Raw genomic sequence first — 23557 nt, 5'->3', positions numbered from 1 at the left:
GTCATCACATGAGCTAGTCACTTCTTTGAGAATATGTTTGTTGGACAGGTAGATAACTAGTATATTGGGTATTCAGTCCGTTGGTTAGTTGGCTGTCTATAACATAAATTAGTTGATTTGTTAGTTAGTTAGTTACTTATACTTTTAGTCAGTCAGTCACAAAAGCAAGTCACTTTAAGAATACGTTTGTCGGTTAGCTAGATAACTAGCATAACAGGTATTCGGTTAGTTAGTTGGTTAATTGGCTAGCTAGTTGGTTAGTTGGCTGTCTATTACATTCGTTGGTGAGTTAGTTAGTTACTTTCCGTCAGTCACATAAGCTAGTCACTTGTTTAAGAATATGTTTGTCGGTTAGGTAGATAACTAGTATATCAGTTATTCAGTTGGTTGGTTGGTTGTCTGTTACATTAGTTACTTAGTTGGTTAGTTAGTTACTTGTAGTCAGTCAGTCACATAAGCAAGTCACTTGTTTAAGAATACGTTTGCATTCTAGTATATCAGTTCTTCAGTTGGTTGGTTGGTTGGTTAGCTGGTTGGTTAGTTAGCTGTCTATTACGTTAATTGGTTACTTACTTTCAGTCAGTCATCACATGAGCTAATCACTTTAAGAATATGTTTGTCGGTTAGCTAGATAACTAGCATAACAGGTATTCAGCTAGTTAGTTGGTTAATTGGTTAGCTAGTTGGTTAGTTGGCTATCTATTACACTCGTTAGTGAGTTAGTTAGTTAAGAATATGTTTGCATTCTAGTATATCAGTTCTTCAGTTAGCTGGTTGGTTCGTTGGCTGTCTATTACGTTAGTTGGTTACTTACTTTCAGTCAGTCAGTCACAAAAGCAAGTCACTTGTTTAAGAATACGTTTGTCGTTTAGGTAGGTATATCAGGTGTTCACTGAGTGTCTCACTGAAGCCTTCCTTCTGACTGCGCCTCTTCTTCGTCATTCTGCCACGATAAAACACATCCTGAAACCCTTTCCTGCTGATGCTTCACCATGAAGAGATTCTGCCTCCTCAACTGCTTTTCACGTGAAACAGATGTGATTGATTGCATTGACATCAAACAGCAGCAACAGCAAAAAATGAATAAATAAATAAATAAATAATCAATAAATTATTGGATGCATGGATATAATTGAATATGGATTATGCAGTGTTTCATGTGAACAGGATCACTGCAGACTCCAGGATCACAGCCACAATAATGTACAGTGTGACTACAACACAGCCGCTGGGCCATTTGCATGCAGAGTGATTCCATTGTGCTGACTCAGATGTTCTGCAGACTGGTGGAGCAGTTTCGCATCTTCATATCTGTGTGTGCGCCTGTGTGTGTGTGTGTGTGTGTGTGTGTGTGTGTGTGTGTGTCAGATGGCAGGAACTGCTGTCAGACCACATGACTAACTGCATTTCATCCCTAACAACAAACAACAACGCAAAACAACAAACACTGACTTTGCCAAAAACCAGTGGACTCCTGCTGTCCCCTCAGCTGTGACTCAGTGAGGCACTCAAACAGAGCACCTCCTCCCGGGACAGGATCCATGTTAGACCTCAAGTATTAACTCCCTGTGTGTGTGTGTGTGTGTGTGTGATCTCATTAAAATATGGAGGCACGTGTGGCAGGGCTGGGAATGGAAACGACTAAAGCAGAACTAAAGAGCTAAAGAAAACAACTTTAAGATCTCACTTCGACCTGTGACGGGGTGGAAACAGTCCCCACTGAGGGACATATCTTATGGGAGCTAATTGAATTCACCAAAGGGGAAAAAAATAAATAAAATTGGCCCTTTTGTAATTATCACTTTTCATTAGGACTTAAGAATTGCCGCGACTCCTATTAATGACTTCCCTAATTTAACATGTAGTTACTGTAACTCGTAATCATCTATCTGTCTATCACTTAATGATATGACCTCAATGACTCGTAATTATGACTTTTTTTTTCTCAAACAGAGATGATAAACGAACAATCTTTTCCTCTTATTATTTGTGCACACACATAAGTCATTCATGCTTTTTTTTTTAAATAATAATAATAATAATTCATTTAAAAGCACAAAATAATCATTTGTACACAAATAATTACATTTCTCTCATAACTACCCGATTGCTCATGTACATTGCAACCTATTCATTACCGATTCATTAGAACGTGTTTACAGCTATACTGTATAAATTCTTGTTTGCTCCAGCTGTGGTGTGGTGATTTTCATGTTCGATTTTTCACTCTGATGAATGTACATGCAGCAAACGGGGCAGAAAGGTCTGGTCTTATACTAAACGATGCATACTAACGCGTGGGAACACGTTTCCATGTGGTGGCGGCGTACAATTCCAGCATTTTAAACGCTCAATTAAAAATCAGCCGTTTGAGCTTCTGATGTGTTGACCTACGTAAACTAAGCTGAGTTAGTTAGTTAGTTAATTAGTTTTAGTCAGTCAGTCACATAAGCCAGTCACTTCTTTAAGAATACATTTGTTGGTTAGTTGATTAGCTAGTTGGTTAGTTGGCTGTCTATGACACTAGTTAGCTAGTTAATTAGTGAGTTCATTACTTTTAGTCAGTCACATAAGCTAGTCACTTAAAGAATATGTTTGTCAGGTTAGGTAGATAACTAGTATATCAGGTATTCAGTTGGTTGGTTGGTTGTCTATTATGTTAGTTAGTTAGTTAGTTAGTTAGTTACTTGTAGTTAGTCGCATAAGCTAGTCAATGCGTTCATCGGTTAGGTAGATAACTAGTATATCAGGTATTCAGTTGGTTGGTTGGTTGGTTGTCTATTACATTACTTAGCTAGTTGGTTAGTTGGCTGTCTATGACATTAGTTAGCTAGTTAATTAGTGAGTTCATTATTTTTAGTCAGTCACATAAGCTAGTCACTTAAAGAATGTTTGTCAGGTTAGGTAGAGAACTAGTATATCAGGTATTCAGTTGGTTGGTTGGTTAGTTGGTTGTCTATTATGTTAGTTAGTTAGTTAGTTAGTTACTTGTAGTTAGTCGCATAAGCTAGTCAATACGTTCATCGGTTAGGTAGATAACTAGTATATCAGGTATTCAGTTGGTTGGTTGGATGTCTGTTACATTAGTTAGTTAGGTGTTTAGTTAGTTATTTGTAGTCAGTCAGTCACATAAGCTAGTCACTTCTTTAAGTAAACGTTTGTCGGTTAGGTAGAAAACTAGTATATCAGGTATTCAGTTGGTTGGTTGGTTGTCTATTACATTACTTAGTTAGGTGGTTGGTTGGTTGTCTATTACATTAGTTAGGTGGTTAGTTAGTTAATCATTTGTAGTCAGTCAGTCAGTCACATAAGCCAGTCACTTCTTTAAGAATACATTTGTTGGTTAGCTAGATAACTAGTATATCAGGTATTCAATTAGTTGGTTGGTTGGTTGGTTGTCTATTACATTAGTTAGTTAGTTGGTTACTTGTAGTTAATCAGTCGCATAAGCTAGTCAATTTGTCAGTTAGGTAGAGTTTCCATACGGTGGCGCCGAACAATTTCAACATTTTAAACACTCGTACGCTTCGCCTTGTAAATAAAAAAGACACTAAACTGTCTGTAATGAAAATCTGCAGATTCGAGGTTTCGCGATTAACAAAAGAATAAAACCGGCCACAGAAAGTTGGAAATCAAGCGATGACGTAAGAAACACAGCGAGGTCAGAGAGGAAGTGACAGAAATGAGGAACGACAGATGATGATAAGCAGGTTGTGTTCATCAGTGAGCAGCAACAGGGACATCACATGTATCAGCTGTGTGTGTGTGTGTGTGCGTTCCTACCTGGCTCTCGGAGCAGCAGCTGAGCCATCGCCTGCGAGCTGCCGGCCGAGTTTTCAGCCACGCACTGATAAAATCCTTCATCTGACTTCACCAAACCCAAAATCTGCAGGTTACTGCCGTCCTGAACAGTAAACACGTACAACATGTCAACAAAACGTCAATAATATACAACAAAAGTCTGGCTTACAGCATCATGCAAACAAGGATGTGTTCAAAAAAAGGCAAGGTGTGTGTGCGCGCAATCATTTCCTTTCATCTATTTGTAACTTTAATTTGACAAAACTTTTTTATTGTCATTTTTCAATATATTGATCTCTCATTAGTGCCCCTGTATATTTCGATGGATATTTTCCACACATTGAGTGACTCCAGCTGTAGATATGTCTTTACAGTCGCTGAGTGAAACAGAGGGCTATTTTCCTCATAAACAGGACAGCGGAGACCACAGTGAAAATCTCAGGTATTTCCACGTAAAACCCGGAAATAATCACAAGGCTTGAGGATTCAGAAGCATTTACAAACACAAGAACTATTTTGATTCTGTGCCTCAAGTTTCCAGCAGATCATTGCTTTCTAAGTAGCATTGTGGCAGTGGGGGGGGGGCTTTCTCAGCATCAAATCAAGGCCAGACAAGAGGTTTCTAAGGGGGCAGTGCATGGAACTCTAAACTCGTTTTGCTGGAACAGGATCAGTAGATCAGAAGATCAACACGTCGAGCTAAGTTCCCCGAAAAAAAAAAGCAAATTCATCACAGATACAGAATCTGCTAAATAAAGAACGCCAGACTCCAGTCAGCAAAAGTCCTGTCAAACGAAGGCTGTCTTCTTGTAGTGGTCTCAGGGGACGAGCAGCAGTTTCTAAACCACTTCTCAAGCGTTTGGCCTTGTTTCTTCCCCTTCTGAGAAATGTTTTTTTTTTTTTTTTTTCCCGTCATCTGTCAGGGAACTAAGCTCGACGTATTGATGTTCTGATGGCGTGGAAGGGATACAGCTCACAGAAATCGAACCTTTTGTGCGAGGGAGTTAAGTTGGTCAGCTTGAATTTGATCGCCGACCTAAAAGTAGCACAGAACCAAGATATTTCTTCTTCATTTTGCATTTCTTAACTTCTTGTGTTTTGAAATGTTACTCCTCAAACTTTGTGACTATGTCCGGGTTTACGTGAAAATACTTGAGATTTGCACTGTTGTTATTTATCTTATCTTATTTCTATTTTTATTCTTATTCTTATTTTAGCTTTTATATTCTACTTATTTGTTATCAAAACAATAGCACCGTCAGACCACAGCAAATTCCTTGTAATGTATGTTACTTGGCAATAAACAGTTTCTGATTCTGATTTTCAACGTGGTCTCAGACTTTTGGACCCCCCCCCCCCCCCCCCCTACACCCCCCACTGTATTTCCCTTGCACATATAGAGAATATCTGTTTGTGCGTAGGCTCTGGCTTCCGCGCGACTCACCACGATCTGGAAGTAATCGCTGGGGATGACTTCCTCTCCGTTCTTCATCCAGCGGACGGTCGGCGGCGGGCTTCCTGTCACGGCGCACTCCAGCTCGATGTCGGTGGACTCGTAGGCGTATGTGTTGGTCGGGTAGTTCAGGAACTGAGGAGGCACTGCAGGAGTACACAAAGTTCCATTGTTGTTTCTGTACGTATTGCTGTTCAGCACCTTTACTTACTTTCTGTCAGGGTTGTGTTTCACATTAGCAGGTTTCTGTTACAACCTCGGTTACAAACTAATTGACACAATTACAATCAGAGTCCTCGGCTCATTACCCTCCATGGATCATTGCATATTTCATCTCCTCATGGTCGTTTGACACTTTCAGGTCCTTATGCATGTGTGGGTTGTTGCTCATCTTGCAGACAGAGAGTCCACATGGTTGATCATTAGTCCAACGTTCTCACCATGTTCACCTTTAACATATTTTCTTTTTTGTTGTCGTCTGTTTGCGACGAGAAGCTCACTTGAGTTGAACGTCTCGAACCTTTGGATTATTGTGATTCAGATTGCTACGTTTTTAACATTACAAGCTTCTTTTGAGGCACATTTTCGGCATGTCTACATTTTTCCACATTTTTTTTATTACATTTTTAAGCTATTGTTAGCATGCTTTAGCCCGTCTATGTTTGACACTTTCATGTTTTAAGCAGGTTTTAGAGTGGTAAGCATGGCATATTTCAGTGACAGTCGGGGGGCTGAGTGAGTGCTGGGGGTGAGGATAATGCATCCGGTTGTGCATGGATGCAAATCATGGCCATAATAACTGAAAATACGTCACCAACTGCTGGTAGGCGGACCTCTGGCGCTGGGCTAGCTGTTTCGCCCTATTTTTAGTCTTTATGCTAAGCTAAGCTAACTAAGCTCGTGGCATCAATCGAACTCTGCAAGAAAACAACTACATGTATTTCTTAAGAAGGCTCCTTTAAACTCGAAAAATGTTTGAAAACACACACACACACACACACAAGTATGCGGACACCAGAATATTACAGCCATATGTGATCGTTGAACATATCCAAGGATGAAGGGAAGGACAGAAGAAAGAAAGAATGAAAGAAAGACATGAGGAGAGGAAGGGAAAAGGAAGGAAGAAAGTAAGAAAGAAGACAGAAATAGAGACAGAAGAGTACAAGAGGAAAGAGAGGAAGACAAAATGGAAGGAATGGAAACTGAAAATGAAGATAAAAGGAGAGGGAACACAAAAGAAGAAAGAGAGGATGACAAAACAGTAAAGGGGGGGGTGAGAGGAAAGAAGAGAGAAAACAGGAAGTGAAAGAGTTGGATGGGGAAATTGGGAAGAAAGGGTGTTGGAAATAGAGAAAAGAGGGTGAGAGACGGATGGGGAGAAAGAGAGGAACGGTAGAACGTTGGTAGAGGAGGTGAGGTGTGTGTCCCGCGTCAATACATCATTATCTGGAGGTGTAACTTTATCACAGCAGTGATGCTCTAATTAAGAGCTAACGATTTCCTTTAAACTCGGAGCTGCTGCGAACCACACACACACACACACACACGGCTACACGTGTCCGGGAATTAGCCTGAGCACATTAAACGCCGGAGACACAGGAGGAACCGGTCTGCACCAATCGGGATCAGCCTGCAGTTACGCTAACGTCCGCCAGGCGCCACTCCAAGAAAAACGCTGACTGTATTGAAGAGAATGGGGAAAACCCCCAACTTCTAAACAGCTAAACCTTTTTTTTTACCAGCTGTGTCCCAGTTCCACACTACATACTAACAGTATACAGCATTTTCCATTTTGTTATCGTCGTAACAAGCCTGATTTTACGGACCAATGAGCTTCACCGTTTTGTATTGACAGGAAGTGATGCAATACGTGCGCCATTATAGCCAACGAAACTTTGGCTTTGGGTTGAAGCGATGAAAAGATTTAGCCCGCTTGTGGATTCTACAGGTTTGATGTTGTTGCTCATCAATAGAGCCAATCAGAGTCTCCGTGGGCGTGGCTAAAGGATGGCGTCGAAGCATACTGGTGACACCTTCCATAATGTAACCTCTGCGCATTGTGTGTTTGAAAACTGAACTCCTGAAGCAACTGAAGCATTCCTTGGTTTACAGGTCCACACACAAGGATTTTCATGACAATTTCTTCCTCTGGGGGGGGGTGGGGGGTCCATACATTGCATTTATGGAAGGGATAATACCTTTCAAGCCTCTGTGGGGCCAATCAAAAGCAGCCTTGAAGGGTTGTTTACTGTTCACCTGTGGCCTTCTGAAGTGATTCATCTATTCTCTCCAATCTGTTCCTGTTTCTATTATTTCTACTTTAAAAAACAAACACGGCAGTTGCTGTCTGGGAAGTTTTCTCAAAAGTTAGAGAAAGATAGAGCTTGTTTGTTTCTTCCCGTACAACAGTCACCCATCGTTACTATGGAAGACGACCGCTCTGGGGCCGATTACCCGGCAGCCTTTGATGTGTTGGGGAATCCCCCCCCGAGCGTCCGCTGATTGTTTGCTGATTACCTGGTCATCGGTGGAGACGTGTTAACAAAGGCCGTCCCGTGTTTCCAGGCGGCTCTTTGTGATACCGAGCGGCAACAGGCATCCGTTCTACTTCCCGCTGGAAACAGCTGAGAGCAGCCATTCATATGGTAATGAGACGCATCGACAACCACCTGACCTCCACCAGACTCCTCCTCGTCTATATGCACACACACACACACCCTCACCTGGATTATCATTTAGAGCCTGACACTATTCTTTTATAACGTTCAGTCCAATAATAAAAAATAAAAAAAATGCAATCTGAAAGCATTTTTGAAACACACAATAACACACAATAAGGAAAGAATGTGCTGTTGTGTGATCTCGCTCTATCTATCTGTCACACACACACACACACACTCACACATACACACACACACAGTATCAGTGATGCTGCCTCTCTATAGTGGCACCGTAATAACTTCCACTCACAGCATTCAAATGGAAATCAGCTCCATCGCTCATTTCGACGAACATCTGCTGTATGTGTGAGTGTGTGTGATGATAGTACCCAGTGAAGGACATTCACTCACTCACACACACACACACACACACACACAGCTACAGCTTTAGATACAAACACACTCACTCAGTCTGAGTTAAACTCTCTCTTCGCGCGAACAGAAACTCGTTAGCAGCCTCTTTATATCTGCACTTAACCGCCAATTATCTGTCATTAAGTGCATCCATGGAGACTCCCTACACACACACACACACACACACACACACACACTTTATCATTCACTCTGTGGATATAATGTCTGAATAGTAAACAGGTTTTAAAGTCACAATCATTCAAGAGCAAAGGGGCTAACATTGCTGTTAGCTGTTAGCTTCAGCCCGACCACGCTGCCCCTGTGTAGCGCTTTGCCGCTAAAAGACGTCTTTGTCGTCCGTGTCCAACATCGCTGACAGTCAACGTTTAAATGTGCTGTCTGCGTACCATGTCTTGCATCATGTGTTGTGAAAGAAAAATCTGTCTCTTGGCGATTTGCGGAGTCTCGTGATCGACCGATAGCTCTGCTTGCTGTTCTCGTGACCGCTAGCTGGACTTGCTGTTAGTTAGCCAACCGTGCAGCGAGCGGTCCTCTGACTCTGACCTCAGACCACCAGGGGCAGTGTTGGCATTCACCGTCACTTTGAACCGTCGGAAGAAGGAAGAGGTTTAGTAAAGCTTTGTTTTTGCTTTACAGCTAATAGGACTGCTAGCCGCACGGCAAGCTGAGCTGGAGCAGCTAACGGCAGCTACGGCTAGCGGTTAGCTATCTGCCCATCAGGAAGCTCCGTAAGTCACAGAGGGTTGAGGCGGACATCAGATGGAGACCCAGAAAATATTTTCTCCATAAAATATGATCCAGTTTCACCAAAATCAGTGAATAAAGGTCAAAACAAGTTGTGTTTTTCGTACGGTAATCCCGCCTATCATTTTTCCAACCTAATTCTTGTCTCATTTGCGGTCTGATGAACAGGAAATTCGTCAAATTCAGGTTGAAAACAATAGCAAACGGAACGGTTAATTTGCATATGGTCACCGGAGACCCATGTTGATGCCAGGCCTGAGCAGGGTTGACTTGACAAAACTCCTCCAGAGCCACAGAAGACAATATTATGACTGTTTCTGCGGGCTGAGCAGTACTCCCTTTAATATATTGCCTTGATAGACTATTTAATATTATTTCCAATGCAAGCAAAAACAAATCTGTATCTGCAATTCACAACGACTCTTAACATTAAAAATCGACTTTCATTGAAGTATTCACTCCAGTTCTTTACTCGCAGAAATACCACAATGTGAAATCGCTCCATTACATGGCCTTACAAGTTTTTACCTCGGCAAGTACTATCAGCCAAATGTAACTGAAGTATCATTATGTTATCTCATTATGTCATATTTGATTGGGTAATTATTCTTGATGCATTAACATGTAAGCAGTATTTCATTGTTGTGATTGGTTCGAGGTAATTCTACTCATTATATACACACCGTACCGGTAACTCCAGCTCCAGTCTGATGCATGTAGTGGAGGAGAGCGTGATGTACAAGTGCATCAGTGCTGCTACTTACATCACCACACGCAGGCTTTTTTTTTCTTTTTTCTTTTTTTTTATGCAGCGTCTACTTCTATGCATGCGTTTGTGAAACCAATTCATTAGAAAACCATAAAAAGCCATTTCTCCCAGTGAAAAACTCTGCGGCGGCACACTGACACTGGAACTGATTATTTTCTGTCAAACTGAGGCACGAGCATGAGGAGACTCGGCGCCAGCACTGACATCACAGGAACCTGGTGCTCCAAGAGCTGGAAGCAAGGCGTGGGCAGACGTGTAAGAGCGGTTACAGAGATGGCTGGATCACCAGGGCATGCGTCGCGGCTCTGACGAGAATCTGAAATAACTTTAATGGTAATTTAGCAAACTTGAAACTGCCAGTGCCTTGCTCAAGAACTCTACAGCAGTGCGTCGGATGAAACTGAAAAAAAGGAATGGTACCTATTAATAATAATAATAATATATATTATTACTATCATAACTGCCCTGACTTAACGATAATGTAACGATGAAAACAACAATGACAATACTTCAGAATAACAAAAAGTAATGGTAACAACAGCAATAACAACCGTAACATCCATGATAATAACACTAGTAATGTTAATACTAACAATATTGAAAATAAACGAAATAAATGACAAGAAATAAACTAAAAATAAAATGAACGCCACCGTCAGTAACATCAATTAAAGTGATGGTAATCATAATAGTAATGATGGTGATGAATAGCAGTGGCCAAAGTGGTCATATTTAATTAAAAATTAGAAGAATATATAAGCAATCTATAGGAGGGAAAGAGAGTGGGAAAAAAATGTAAATAAATAAATAGAATTGTTGCACAATTATCTTTTAAAGAATCACTTCTGAACAGAATTCAGTTAGGAATTTAGTGACTTTTCGTCACACAGGGAGAGGACTGATTACAGCCACACTGAAAGTCAAAACACCAATAATAATAATAAAAATAATCTATTCCCGGTAAACTGTAAGGACGGGCTATTATTTACTTCCGCTTGTCCTCCGCTTGGAGAAAGGCTTTTGATTCTAATCTTTCCATAAAAAAAAGAAAAGTTGATTTTTATCACACACTGATCTGCTCTTGCTTCAAGTTTGCTGTTGAGACACGGCGCTAATTCCACCAGTACTACGGAGTCAGGTCGACTCAACACCTGCGACATATAATCAAATTTAGATTATATGTTTTAGAGTTATTACAATGATTGGATTATTAAATTCGAGGGCTAAAGAAATACTATTGCTCCACTGATCCCAATTCAGACTATAAAAGCGCCTGGCTTGGGCTTTTTTTTTTGCTTCCATTTTCATGTCAAACCATTTTCTTTTAATTTCAGTTACTGTACGTCCCGTTGCTGACTCTGCATTTACAGCAGCAGCAGCATCATCATTGACTTCTCTTATTTTGCGTACTCAGTTTCTTCAGTTTCTGCTTAGTTACAGTCAAAGGGGCTTCAGCTGGTTTCGGCCAGCACCAACCAGGCTTGTGTGAGTGTGTTTGGGCCCACAAGTGTCATCTAAAGTTGCTATAGGAACTATATATATACATATATAAATAAGATATAACGACAATTTATTTGACGTTAATGGTCAGTAGACTGCTATTATTTTTAGTCTATTGTTATCTTCTTTTGTGTGTACATTTTATTTTTCTTAATATTATAATTTTTTCCCTCTTTAGTTGATACATTTGAGTTTATTTTGGGGACATAGTTGAATTGTGATTTAGATATACAGGCTAACATACACAAGGAGGGGAATAGTTACTGGGTAAGACATTCTAAAAACTAAGCTAAAGAATGGAACACATGAATCAGGGCACTGTCCTATAGGTAAGGATAAGGAAAGTTCTGCATACAGGTACCCAGCCTTTATTTCAGGGCTGCAGCTCACAGCGAGAAGCAGACTTCTAGCTGGTCACCATGGCAGCAGCAATGGGCGGCGGCGGCAGCAGCAATCATCTAGATACTGCTGGGCCGACCTCACCTGTCCGTCCCCGGCTGGAGCTGTCTGTCTGGGGGGGAACAGGTGAAGCTGCCGTGAGGTGTAATTGCTGCAGACTAAACAGGCGGCAAGGAGGAGGGAGGACGCTGACAAAACTGTGACGTCATAGCAAGGAAGAAACCAACTGCAGCCTGAAGCATGACGGTTAAAGCGCAGAAGGAGTGTAAAGAGGCAGAAAACCGTAAAACAGACTGTGGAAGCCATCGGAATAACCTTCAATTACAGAATCACCTCCAACCAGCAGCGAGCACTATTTTACATAATATCAATTCCCGAACAAGAGAAAACCAGGTGGCAGGATTAAGGGCAGCAATGAGAACAAAACGGCAAAGAGCAACCAGGAATCTCCCAAAATTCATCCCGAACATTGGAAGCAATGAGCAATGAGAGTGGGAGAGAGAGAGAGAGAGAGAGATGACGACAGATGGTCAAACGAACAGATGTCTGTAAGTGATCACCTTCCGTGAAGACGTGTGTACTCTCTCCAGGACAAGCGTGAGGAAGACGGGGGTTGTTTTTTTTTCACTCCACAGGTGGAGGTATCACACATGCGCGAGTGGCATTCTGACAATCAGCTGTTGACTCTTAAAGCTCAAGCGGAGCACGGTTGGTAGCAAACACAAAGAGCGAGGGGTCGGCCCCCGTCATGGGGTCAGGTCAACCTGAAATGTCACGTTAAGTCCTTTTTTTTTTTCTTTTTCCTATTGCCCTCTGCGACTTGATTGAGGTAAAATCCTGGATTACAAAGCTTAAGAGACAAAGGCGGGTCAAGTTGATTTGATTCGTCGGCGGGGGGACTCAGCGGGCGCATTAAAAACCTGCGATCAGGCAGAAAGAAATGAGCAGGAGCAGGCACGCTGACGGCGGATTAAGCAGTCAGAAACAACGTGGCCAAACAGCCCGGCGACACTTTAATCCGTAACACCGGACAGTTCATAAAAGGGACTGAGAAAGAAAGACTGAAGAGTAACATCATGTAACCTGGATGTCATGGGATTTATGGTGCAATACATTTGGGGAATCATGCAAAGCGACTACCTGTATTTGTATCCAATATATAACACTTTGCCCCCCCCCATTAAATATTGACAAGGCATCATCACAGCCCTCCAAATGCTTAGAGAGAGGAATCTGCTGCCCTGTTTTGTTGGACATACTGCATTACATTCCAACGAGCTACTTTCGGGATTCATACCCAGGAAGTCCGCTCACAACGATAATGATGAATAACAAATCTATATCTATATTAATCTATAACACTGCATGATGAAGTTGTCTCCCCTCCTCTCCCTCTCAACCCTGTACGCATTCATGGCCCGCCGATAGGCCCCTTTTAGTGCTTTACGTCGTGATGACGTCACGGCGTTAGCTGGAGGCAAAAACACCGGAGGGCAAAACACGAATCACCTCAGAGTAGCAGGCTACATAACCTCCCAAAAAACATCATTGTGCTGCGTCGCTGGGTGCCAGAATCGAAGGAGTCATGGCTCCAAATTGAAATTTTTTCACAAACGAGCTGCCACTGCCAGTCCAAAAAAAATCAAAGACAACTATGGATAATATTGGACTGAGGCCATCGACTAAAATGCTCGTGTTTGTAGCTCACACTTCGTGTCACATAAGGTTAAATAAAGTCTTGTCTGTTGTAGGTATGGATAACGTTACCGTGTCTAAAGGTTTGTCACGCCCACCTCATCAGAAATCGGGGAAACTCTGAGGAATAGGTGATTTCTCTTGTTAGCCCTCAGTTTCTTTTTACTACGCACGCTTGGTTTCTTTATCAGGTAGGTGCAACGCTAAATGTCTCTGGCCATTCCGCCGGAGGCACAGCGAAATGATAAGAAATGAATATGTCAAAGTTAAACCCAGGCCAAAGTGACATCAAACAGATCCAACTGTGACTCAGCCCCCCCTCCCCTGCCCACAGGCGCCAAACAGCTTCCTTTAATCTACTCAAATTAAATGTCCATTTAAGGATCACTTTTTATAACTTCAACCTACTTGAGGGAGAAAATGTGGAAGGAAGGCTGAACAAAGAAAGAAGAGTCGGAGCTAACAGCTAACTTAACACCAGTCTGTTCTTTTGTATTTGCCGTTATATACCTGTTCAGTGAAACCACGTAAATCAGGTAGCTCTGAAGTTGTTTGGACTGCTGCTGGAACTTGCTAACAGCCCCCTCCACCCCCAACCTAGTTCTTTTAGGCTTACACTTTTATATAACACTTTACTTAGTGTTGCGTTTATTGCCTAGTAGCTAGCTTTAAGAGATGCTCCTCCCTCTGTTCCCTCCAGCTCCCCATGATAATTATTTTTTTTATCCAACATGGAGCCAAAACTATCTGAGAGTGATGAGACGTTCTATTCATTCTGATTGGCTGAAAATGTCCTGGCCTTGGTTTGGACGGGTGGACATATTGACAGACTTTAATCCGCCCTGTGTATTGGTGAGGACTTCCCCCTCTTTACAGGGGCTCTGTGACCCCCCTTTCTGTTTCATGTCTTTCAGTCTTTTTGGGCGGGCGGCAGCGGGCCGGCCGGTGGCTCAGCAGGGGAGTTTGGCAGCGTGTTAAATGTTTTCTAAAACACCCACAGTAATTCACAGAGCCTGTAATTAATCAGGAGAGGAACCCCCCGCAGGCCACAACCAGGAAAGTGTGTGCGTTATTGCGTGTGTGTGTGTGAGTGTGTGTCGTCTTTCCTGGAGAGGGGCTTTGTGATTCCACAGCAAAGTGAGACAATCAACTGCAGACCACAGAGACTAAACAATCTGTGTTTTACTGCTGTGAATTAGTCCGAGTGTGTGTGTATTTGTATTTGTGTGTGTGTGTGTGTGTGTGTGTTTGTGTTTAGTGATTAAGTCGTGTGTAGTTAGGAACCAGGACCTCCACTATTTGGAACATAAGCTAAGGCAAACGCAGTAGTCTACAGCTGGTATTTCAATGTGTCAGAAACATATTTAATCAACACCTAGGCAAATAGAATTGTGAGACGGGCCTTGGAATCAGCAGATACCCAATATGAAAGGACTTGGATCTGGTTGGGGGCCAAGAAAAACTTCATGGGGACATCCCTAGCATTTAACATTTAAAAATAACATCACTATAACACTATTTTAACATCTTTAGCACCTTCACAATACATCTTAGCAACACCTGTATAAGAAAATTATGAACATACCATAACAACAATAACGTTTATAACAACACTGTAAAACCTTTATAACAACACTGTAAAACCCTTATAACAACACTGTAACCCTTTACAACAACAGTGTAAAACCCTTATAGCAACACTGTAACCCTTTATAACAACACTGTAAAACCCTTACAACACTGTAACCCTTTTGTAACAACACTGTAAAACCCTTACAACAACACTACAAAACTCTTATAACACTGGTAAACGTTTATAACAACACTGTAAAACCCTTATAACAACACTGTAAAACCCTTATAACAATACTTCAAAACCCTTACAATACTACAAAACCCTTACAACACTGTAACCCTTTATAACAACACTGTAAAATCTTTATAGCAACACTATAAAACCCTTATAATGACACAGTGAAACCTTTATAACAATACTATAAAACCCTTATAACAACACTGTAAAACCCTTATAACAACATTGTAAAATACTTATAAGAACACTATAAAACCCTTTATAACAACACTGTAAAACCTTTATAACAACACCATAAAACCCTTATAACGCTGTAAAACCCTTATAACAACACTGTTAAATCATTATAACAACACTATAAAACCCTTATAGCAACGCTGTAAAATCCTTATAACTGTTAAATCTTTATAACAACACTGTAAAACCCTTGTAACAACGCAGTGAAACCTTTATAACAATACTATAAAACCCTTATAACACTATAAAACCCTTTATAACAACACTGTAAAACCCTTTATAACAACACTGTAAAACCCTTATAACAACACTATAAAACCTTTATAAAATCACTGTAAAATCCTTGTAACACTGTAAAACCTTTCTAACAACACTCTAAAACCCTTATAATAACACTATAAAACCTTTGAAACAACACTGTTACACCATTTGTCAGCAGCTGTCATGTCAAATGAATCATGTCATGTAGTGATGCTGTATGGGGTCAACCATGTGACTCTCTGGTTACAGCAGTCTCCGAATGATTTTTTTTTTTGCCTTTAGCATGCAGCGCTGACAGCAGCACTGAATATGACTGATAGCTGCAGCACGGGCTCTGTTTCTCACGGCTTCCATTAAGCTGCTAACAGGGACCGGCTAATGAGCCGGGCTGCACTCATTATTATGGGAAACAACACACACATTCGTTATCCTAATCATCTAATCATGGTCACTGCCCTGTGGAGTCAGAGCACACACATCTCCATACATCACCACACTGTGGATATTCATCACCATCTAACTGCCTCCACTTGGAACAACAAAGTGTAACGGGGCATGCGAACACAACATATTTCTTCTTTATTAGTTTAATGTAAATGTAAGGCAGAGACTGGAGAAGTGCCCAAATACACATTTTATATGTAGAGTTTTTATGGAGGGGGGGGGGTTATGTTCAATACTGAAACATTAAACTAAGTTAAATTAAGTTGAATGTCTTTTTGCATGTCCTCAGTGGACCGAACAGTGAATGTAAAATTTGTCTTTTTGAGGACACAAACAGTGGGATTTAATTCCAAAATGACTTCAATGACTTTTCACTTTGAAAAGTTTGTTGTTCTTTGACGATACTGTATGCCACAAGAAAGAGCCTGCAGTCAAATAATCAAATAATAGCATTACTTCTTTTTTTTAAAATCACTATTAATACAGCCAATGAAACACTTCCTGTATAATGTTTCACATTAAAAGTCCACCGGAACAGGGAGCGTTTAATGTGAAACATCTATACAGGAAGTGTCGAGCTTCACCAACAATAGCATCATTTGAATTTCACTTCGTCTGTGATGAGAGAAACTGAGAGGGGAAACGGGGAGCATTTCTACACAGAGTGTGTGTGCGTATCTACATATTTGTTCTCCCTACACAAAGCGTGTAAATGTAGCATGTAAGTAAACTGCTCGTCTTATCAAATATATTTAATTTGCAGATGGGGCAGAGAGCAAGATAAAAGGCGGGCAGATGGAGGGATGAATAAATAAATCCAGAGTGCATTCACAGATAGCTGCAGGCTCGCCGTGATAAGAAAAAAAAACCTCAGTTTAAATCCTCGCCTGCTTCAGCTCTGAAATGTATTATCAAAGGCCATTTAATGGGAAGGAATGACAGAAAAAAACGGATTGCAATAAATGACGTGTAGAGAGGCTACAGCGTCGGCTTCTGTGCGTTTATCACAAATGCTAAAATTACTCAGGAGGGTAATCCCGATCACGTCAGCTTCATGTCAGCTTTACATTTTGGTTTTCTTTCAATTGATCCCCCCCTCCCTTCCTTCTAGCCGTTTTATCATCTTTCTTTTCTGCAACCACTAGATTTGCACCACCCCGCTCACTGATCGGCAGTGGATGGCGGGTGGAAGTGGTGCTGGTTCTTTACTGCGAGAGGCCAGAAAAGACAGCTCTCTCTAGGTGGAGTTCAGTGTTGTGGTCAAATATTGAATGTCTGAGGTCTCGGGAGTTGCATGTTTATTAGGATTTGGGATATTATGTGGACGTTGCAGGTTTATACAGAGTTTAAGTTATGTGCAGTGTACGTGCTAGCTAACCCTGATTGGTTGTTTGGTTCAGACCTGGTCCAGTTGTTTTTTTAAAAAGACTAAATACAAAGGGGGCGGGTGCTCACAGGCATTTTTTTTGAAGGAACATTTCAATTAAATATTGTTAGTGATATGCAATGGTCAAAATTTGTTATTTCAACCAAAATTATAATGAAATCAGGGAACACCATCTTCAATTCTTTATGCTTTGCCTGATTCAGTTATTATTTACTATTATTATTATTATTGGTGAAAGAAATACATCAATACGATTTGAGTTTAAAGCTACAGTGGGCAATATCGAATTCTAATTTTGGTTGAGATAACTCATTTTGACCATTGCATGTCACCAACGATATTTAATTGAGGGGCTCCTTTAAAAAAAATGTGTGCCTGTGAGCCCCCGCCCCCCTTTGTATTTATGTTTTTTTTTTTTTAAACTGGACCAGGTCTGACTCAAACAACCAATCAGGGGTAATCAGGAGGTTCTTGTGTTTTGATTCCTCCACCCTCCAATCCAGAAGCTCTTGTTTGTACAGAGTGGATGTGATTGGCCAGTTACATGCTAGCTAACCCCCGATTGGTTTAGTTCAGACCTGGCCCAATTCTTTTTAAAAGATAAAACACAAAGGGGGCGGGGGCTCACAGACACATTTTTTTTTTTTAAAGGAGCCCTTCAATTAGATATTGTTAGTGACATGCAATGGTCCAAATGAGTTATTTCAGCTGAAATTAGAATTCAATATTACTGCCTACTGCAGCTTTAAGAAGTCTAAAAGATGCCACGGTCATGTGAGCAGTAACATTTCCATTTCCATGGCACTAATTTAACATGCAAAATACAGCACTTTATGATCAGATCTGACTCCCCCTGTTCAATTGTGAGCATCGTGCGGTGAGAGTGTAAACAGAATGCGAATGTGATGTGAACACAGGGACAAGAGACAGACTCAGAGGGGACGCTGAGACAAAGACATGAAAGGACGGAGGCGAGCGGAGAGGCTCAGCTGGAGGGAAAACGCAAACATCGGAAGGTTAATTTGCAGATTTTCTCCCGAGAGTCGAACAAACAACAGCTGCTACTGTTTGATTTCGACTCTCTGCTGGCAGAAAAAAAAAATAAATCCTGTCATTTGTTTCATTAAAGGTAAAAAAAAGATTTTTTTTTAAAATGATGCAGTCATTTTCTTCTGATAAGCCCTGCATTCAAAGCCCTCTACGTCAATTTTCCCACAGAGCCCTGACGGAAGATGTTGTTGTTCTACCTTGTGTGCACAAGATAATAACTTGTCATGCTCTTCAGTTCAATTCAATTTTATTTATATGGCGCCAAATCACAACAAAAGTCATCTCATGACACTTTACATATAGAGCAGGTCTAGACCGACTCTTTATAATGTTATTACAGAGACCCAACAGGTCCACCCTGAGCAAGAGTGGCAAGGAAAAACTTCCTTTTTAAGAGGCAGAAACCTGGAGCAGGACCAGGACTCTAGGTGGGGGGGGGGGGTCATGGGGTCATCTGCCTCCTGACAGTCCTTCTATCAAGCCTATTCATCAATTTAAGAGACCGAAACAGACGTTTCTTCAGATCACTTCTCTCCACAAATCCCTCATTTTGTCGCTATCACCGTTAGATTTGCTATTTAATCGGCATTATCGACGAATCACCCAGGATGTGTTACTTACTGGATGCATTTCAGAGAAAGTTACTCACTGTTACCCAGGACAAGTTTTTGGGGCCCCTAAAGCATGAGCATTAGGCGTGAAATTACAAAGCCGTCCCGATCATATCTGAATGAAGCTGCTTCAAAAAGAACGCAGGGTTGTGCGGGAAAAAAAAGAGAGCTTTCCCAAAAGTTTGTGGGGACGTATCTAATTCATCCTGGCATAAATCTACACGTGCTGTAAAAACATGGCTCGAGTAGCCATTATGAGACGCATCATTTTGTACCATACATTTAATAAGCCCGAATACAGGCTGGGAGAGGGAGGCTTGTTAAAGAGGACCTATTATGCTTTCCTTATATTCTGTCAGATAGGTAATGTTGCAATGTTGGATATTCACACTAAACGTTGCCAAAGTTGCCAAATAATGAGGTAAATGTATGTAAAAGTAATCCCTGTGAGCCAAAAGCTCAGGCTTCAGACTGCTCTGAACGCTCCGGTTCAGTTTTTTCAACCGCCGCGTCTATCTGATGTCAGAGAGGCACGGATGTCCTTATATGGTATCTCTGCTCCAGGCACAGACCAGATGTTTATGTTTACGTCAACATTGCTTAGTAACGTTTACAGTTTGCCTTTGGAAATTCTTCCAAAGACTTCCGGAACTTGGCCGGCCAATCAGAAGAAAGTGGGCTTTTAGGGAGAGGGGGGCCTTAAAGAGACAGGAGCTCAGACTGCTTGTTTCAGACAGAGGGTGAACTGAGGGGGCTGCATGAAGGGCCAGTAGAAGATAAATCAGGACTTTTTTTGAACTGTGAATCATGCAACGCTGCTCTAGTAGAGTCACAAAATGAAAATATAGAGCTGGAAATGAGCGTAATAGGTCCCCTTTAACTTATTTGGGATCATATATTTATTTTGGGCATGTTATTTTCTGGCTTGTGGACACATACACACACACACACACACACAAAAAAAATACTTATCTTAACGTAATCGTTTTACGGTAAAATGATGAAAATCCAACAATGTTACAGCAAAAATATATTTGACTGTGTTTGCGTCGAACCAAAACCAACAATCAGCTGTCGTTCAGGTGTCTGAACACACACTGAATACATGAGCAGCTTCAGTGTGAATCCACCAGCTGAGGAGCAGTCCGACAATAAATACAAACATATTTTATTTATGAGAACCTCCTGAAGCAAACAGACGGCTCTGATTTTATATTTCATGACTGCATTTGATTCTGGATGTGACTCTCCTGTCTGAGTGTCTGCAGACAGGATGGGTTTTTTTTTTATTATTATTTTTATTCTATTCTGTTTATTTTTATTCTTTTGGGGGATGTCAGGCTGTTAACAGTTTCCAGTCAGGATTTCCTTATTACTTCCCTCGAGCTTTGAGAAGCGACAACAACACCGAGCACTGAAGGTGTGTGCGTGAGTTCTTGTACTACCGTGTGAGGACCTATGTCAGTTTGGAGAGTCCGGTCCCCTGTTTACAGTATAAGATGGTTTTAGGGTTGATGTTGGAATCAGATTTAGGTTGCGGTGTCCCCCTTTGGCTAGCGTTTTAAGAAGCCAACCATGTGATCGTGTGATCATAACATCCCTGATTCAGGTTTATCTCTCTACTGTCGATATCAAAATAAAGGCAAAAAAAGCCCCCCCAAAAAAATGCTCAGCTCACCCAGTACACTCAGCTCTGTGTGTGCAGTGATGTTGTGGTTCTTGTTGGTGGCCGTACAGCTGTAACTGCCAGAGTCGTCGTCGGTGACACTCCTGATGATCAGATTGCTGCCCGCCAGCAGAGAGTACTTCTTATTCCTACAGAGGAAGGAAGAGTGAGGACGTTTTACCTTTGATACTTAAAGGATTTAAGTACATTTCCCATCGTCAACAAATCCCATGACAAGACCGAAACCAACAGGCTTCCATACCTTGTTTGAGCCCACTGGTTGTAGATGCACCTTTTAAAAGGCTCAGTAATTTCCAAAAAACAGCAAGAAGAAATAGCGCATTTGTTGGGGACTATTTTCAGCTGCGGATTAATACATGTCAAAATAAACTGCAGTGTGTGTGTTCATGGTGACAGCAATGGAGCTCTATGGCACAGAGGAAGAAGATATATCAGGCTGTGATACACACACAGTACTCTAGTAGATACGTTCACTGTTGGTTTGAGTCTGAACATGAGATTTGATGACAGTAAGAAAAATATAGACTCCTTATCACTGGATTTATACTAATGACAAGACTATACCCTGGTTGTTACCTAGTGTGCAATGCAAACACATTCAAGCAGGCAGAAAGGTTAGACAAACCAGCTCTGGATCAATTCCTCTCCTCTCCTCCACTGGAAGCTCGGAGTTGGGTATCCGGAGGCAGAGCATTCCAGCACGGCGTCGGCTCCCAGCAGAGCCGTCACTCTGGACGGACGCTGGAGGAACTGGAGGTTCCTGCTCACCCCGGGCTCTGAGAGAAGTAAAACACAGTCCATGTCATATTTTATGGAAGCATGCAGGCATCCGAACATACCCTATAACAGTCCCATTCAAAGCGTGTAAAGCATCGGAGGACAGGAAATGAAATAACTGGATCAGGCGTGGGCGCATTCTCGGGGGGGTGGCCCTTCTGGTGAAGTAATTTTAAAATTCACAACTGTAAAATAGCTGATATACCCTATACTATCTCATCCATACACGCAAATTGTCACTTACTGAGCCCTGGCGAGCCTACGTCGAACAAAATTAAACCAAACAAGATTTGTGTATTCTACCGCTGGGACAAAACCAGGATAACTAGGACAAAAGAATTCAAACAGGCTAACGAACTTTGTACATAGCACGGCCCCTTTTTAAGACTTTGTCCTCCTTTCCGCCACGGTGGCAAACCTGCCAACCACTTTGTGAATGTTTACGTCCCATGGCAAGGGGTTTGATATCTATGCTGTGATTAGCCGTTAGCCACTGTCAGGCTAGTGACATTAGGGCTGGCAGGAACGGTGGGCCCTACGGAGCGTGGGCCCTGGGGCACTCACTCCCTCTGTCACTTGTGCGATGTTACAGTATGGAATGTAGTGTTGGCGAGCAAAAGATGTGAAAAATGGGCAAGGATGACGAAGTTGTTTACGGTACTGGTTGCCATCTCTGTGGTTTAAATGTTGCCAGTGTTTTTCGTCAATCCATTCAGTAGTTATTGAGATATTTCAGTCCGGACCAAAGTGGTGGGCTGACCGACCACCCCTTTCGAGTGTTATCATATAATAGGTTCAGGAGGCCGTTATCATCTATTCACATGGGTGATCACTCATGTCACATGACCTTAGGTGTAGGCAACAAAACTATTTGGTTGGGTTTAGGAAAGGATTGTGTATGCTGATGATGTATGCTGACTTGAAACTTTTAAACAAGACAACATTGACTTTTTCGTTTCACATGGGACCTAAACACTAGCCTCCCGGGGTGAAAGTCCTGTGTTTGACCCTTCTGTTTGACCCTGGTACCGAAGCCTCTCGTGGTTCTTAAAAGTGCATGAATACATGGGCCAAAGAAATCGTCTGAATCTGAATTTCAGAGGCGGCAGCGCTCCTCTGATGGGCAACCCAGATTAAGTCACACTGACATCCAAAGACTATCTGAGCGTTGCCTTTTTTTGGAAGTTGATGTAGGGCGAAGCTTTCATGTTTTCAGACTTCAGATTTTCTATCCAATTTCATCCAAGAAAAACCTGAGGCCTGAGGACACACACACACACACACACTCCTGCAGTGGGTCAGGTTGCGTTCGCCCTCAGGTTGGCCCGAGGGCTGGAAGGTTCTCAAAGAAAGACGAGACGATTTCCTTTAGGAGACAGGAAGTTACATCAACACGCCCCCGGGCACTGACACCCATCCACCCACAACCCCCCCCCCCTCCCCCCGGTAATCCTCTATTAATCCTCGACTATAAATGAACGTTTAGTCACTTCATCTAATTTCTTCAGGCTAAAATGAATCTAATTGAGCTGATTTACATTTAGGAAGTAATTGAAGAAAATAAAAAGGGGATTAAAAAAAACATTGACTTAGTTCGTTTAGTTAGTTGTTTCACCATCTACAAATCACACTTGATGTTTATACCTTATTCTAAATGTTTTTGTGTGTGTGTATATATATATATATTTGTAAATGCTATTATTAATTAATATCATGTTGTGAAATGTATTATTAATTTTACTACCGTTATAAATACCATCTTGATATACATGTTATTTTTCACTTAATTTTTTATTTCGTTTTATTTTCTGTTATTTTACTTTCCTAATAT

At 41.5% G+C, this 23557-nt stretch overlaps 1 protein-coding gene across 1 annotated transcript in view; it reads right to left on the bottom strand.

Moving 5' to 3' along the window:
- The window catches only part of dcc (DCC netrin 1 receptor), a 225532-nt gene that overhangs the window by 125913 nt on the left and 76062 nt on the right, over nucleotides 1–23557 (bottom strand). Inside the window, exons 4-7 of the mRNA XM_070924473.1 lie at nucleotides 21575–21725; nucleotides 20941–21077; nucleotides 5246–5400; nucleotides 3784–3904 (exon numbers count right to left, since the gene is read on the bottom strand). Of these exons, the coding sequence (XP_070780574.1) occupies nucleotides 3784–3904; nucleotides 5246–5400; nucleotides 20941–21077; nucleotides 21575–21725 (564 nt within the window). The remainder of the gene's footprint in view (nucleotides 1–3783; nucleotides 3905–5245; nucleotides 5401–20940; nucleotides 21078–21574; nucleotides 21726–23557) is intronic.

This window comes from Enoplosus armatus, chromosome 18, assembly GCF_043641665.1.
Source record: "Enoplosus armatus isolate fEnoArm2 chromosome 18, fEnoArm2.hap1, whole genome shotgun sequence".
Classification (NCBI taxonomy): Eukaryota; Metazoa; Chordata; class Actinopteri; order Centrarchiformes; family Enoplosidae; genus Enoplosus; species Enoplosus armatus.
The sequence above is the reverse complement of the archived record's forward strand: the minus strand, read 5'-3'. Positions and strand labels throughout refer to the sequence as shown.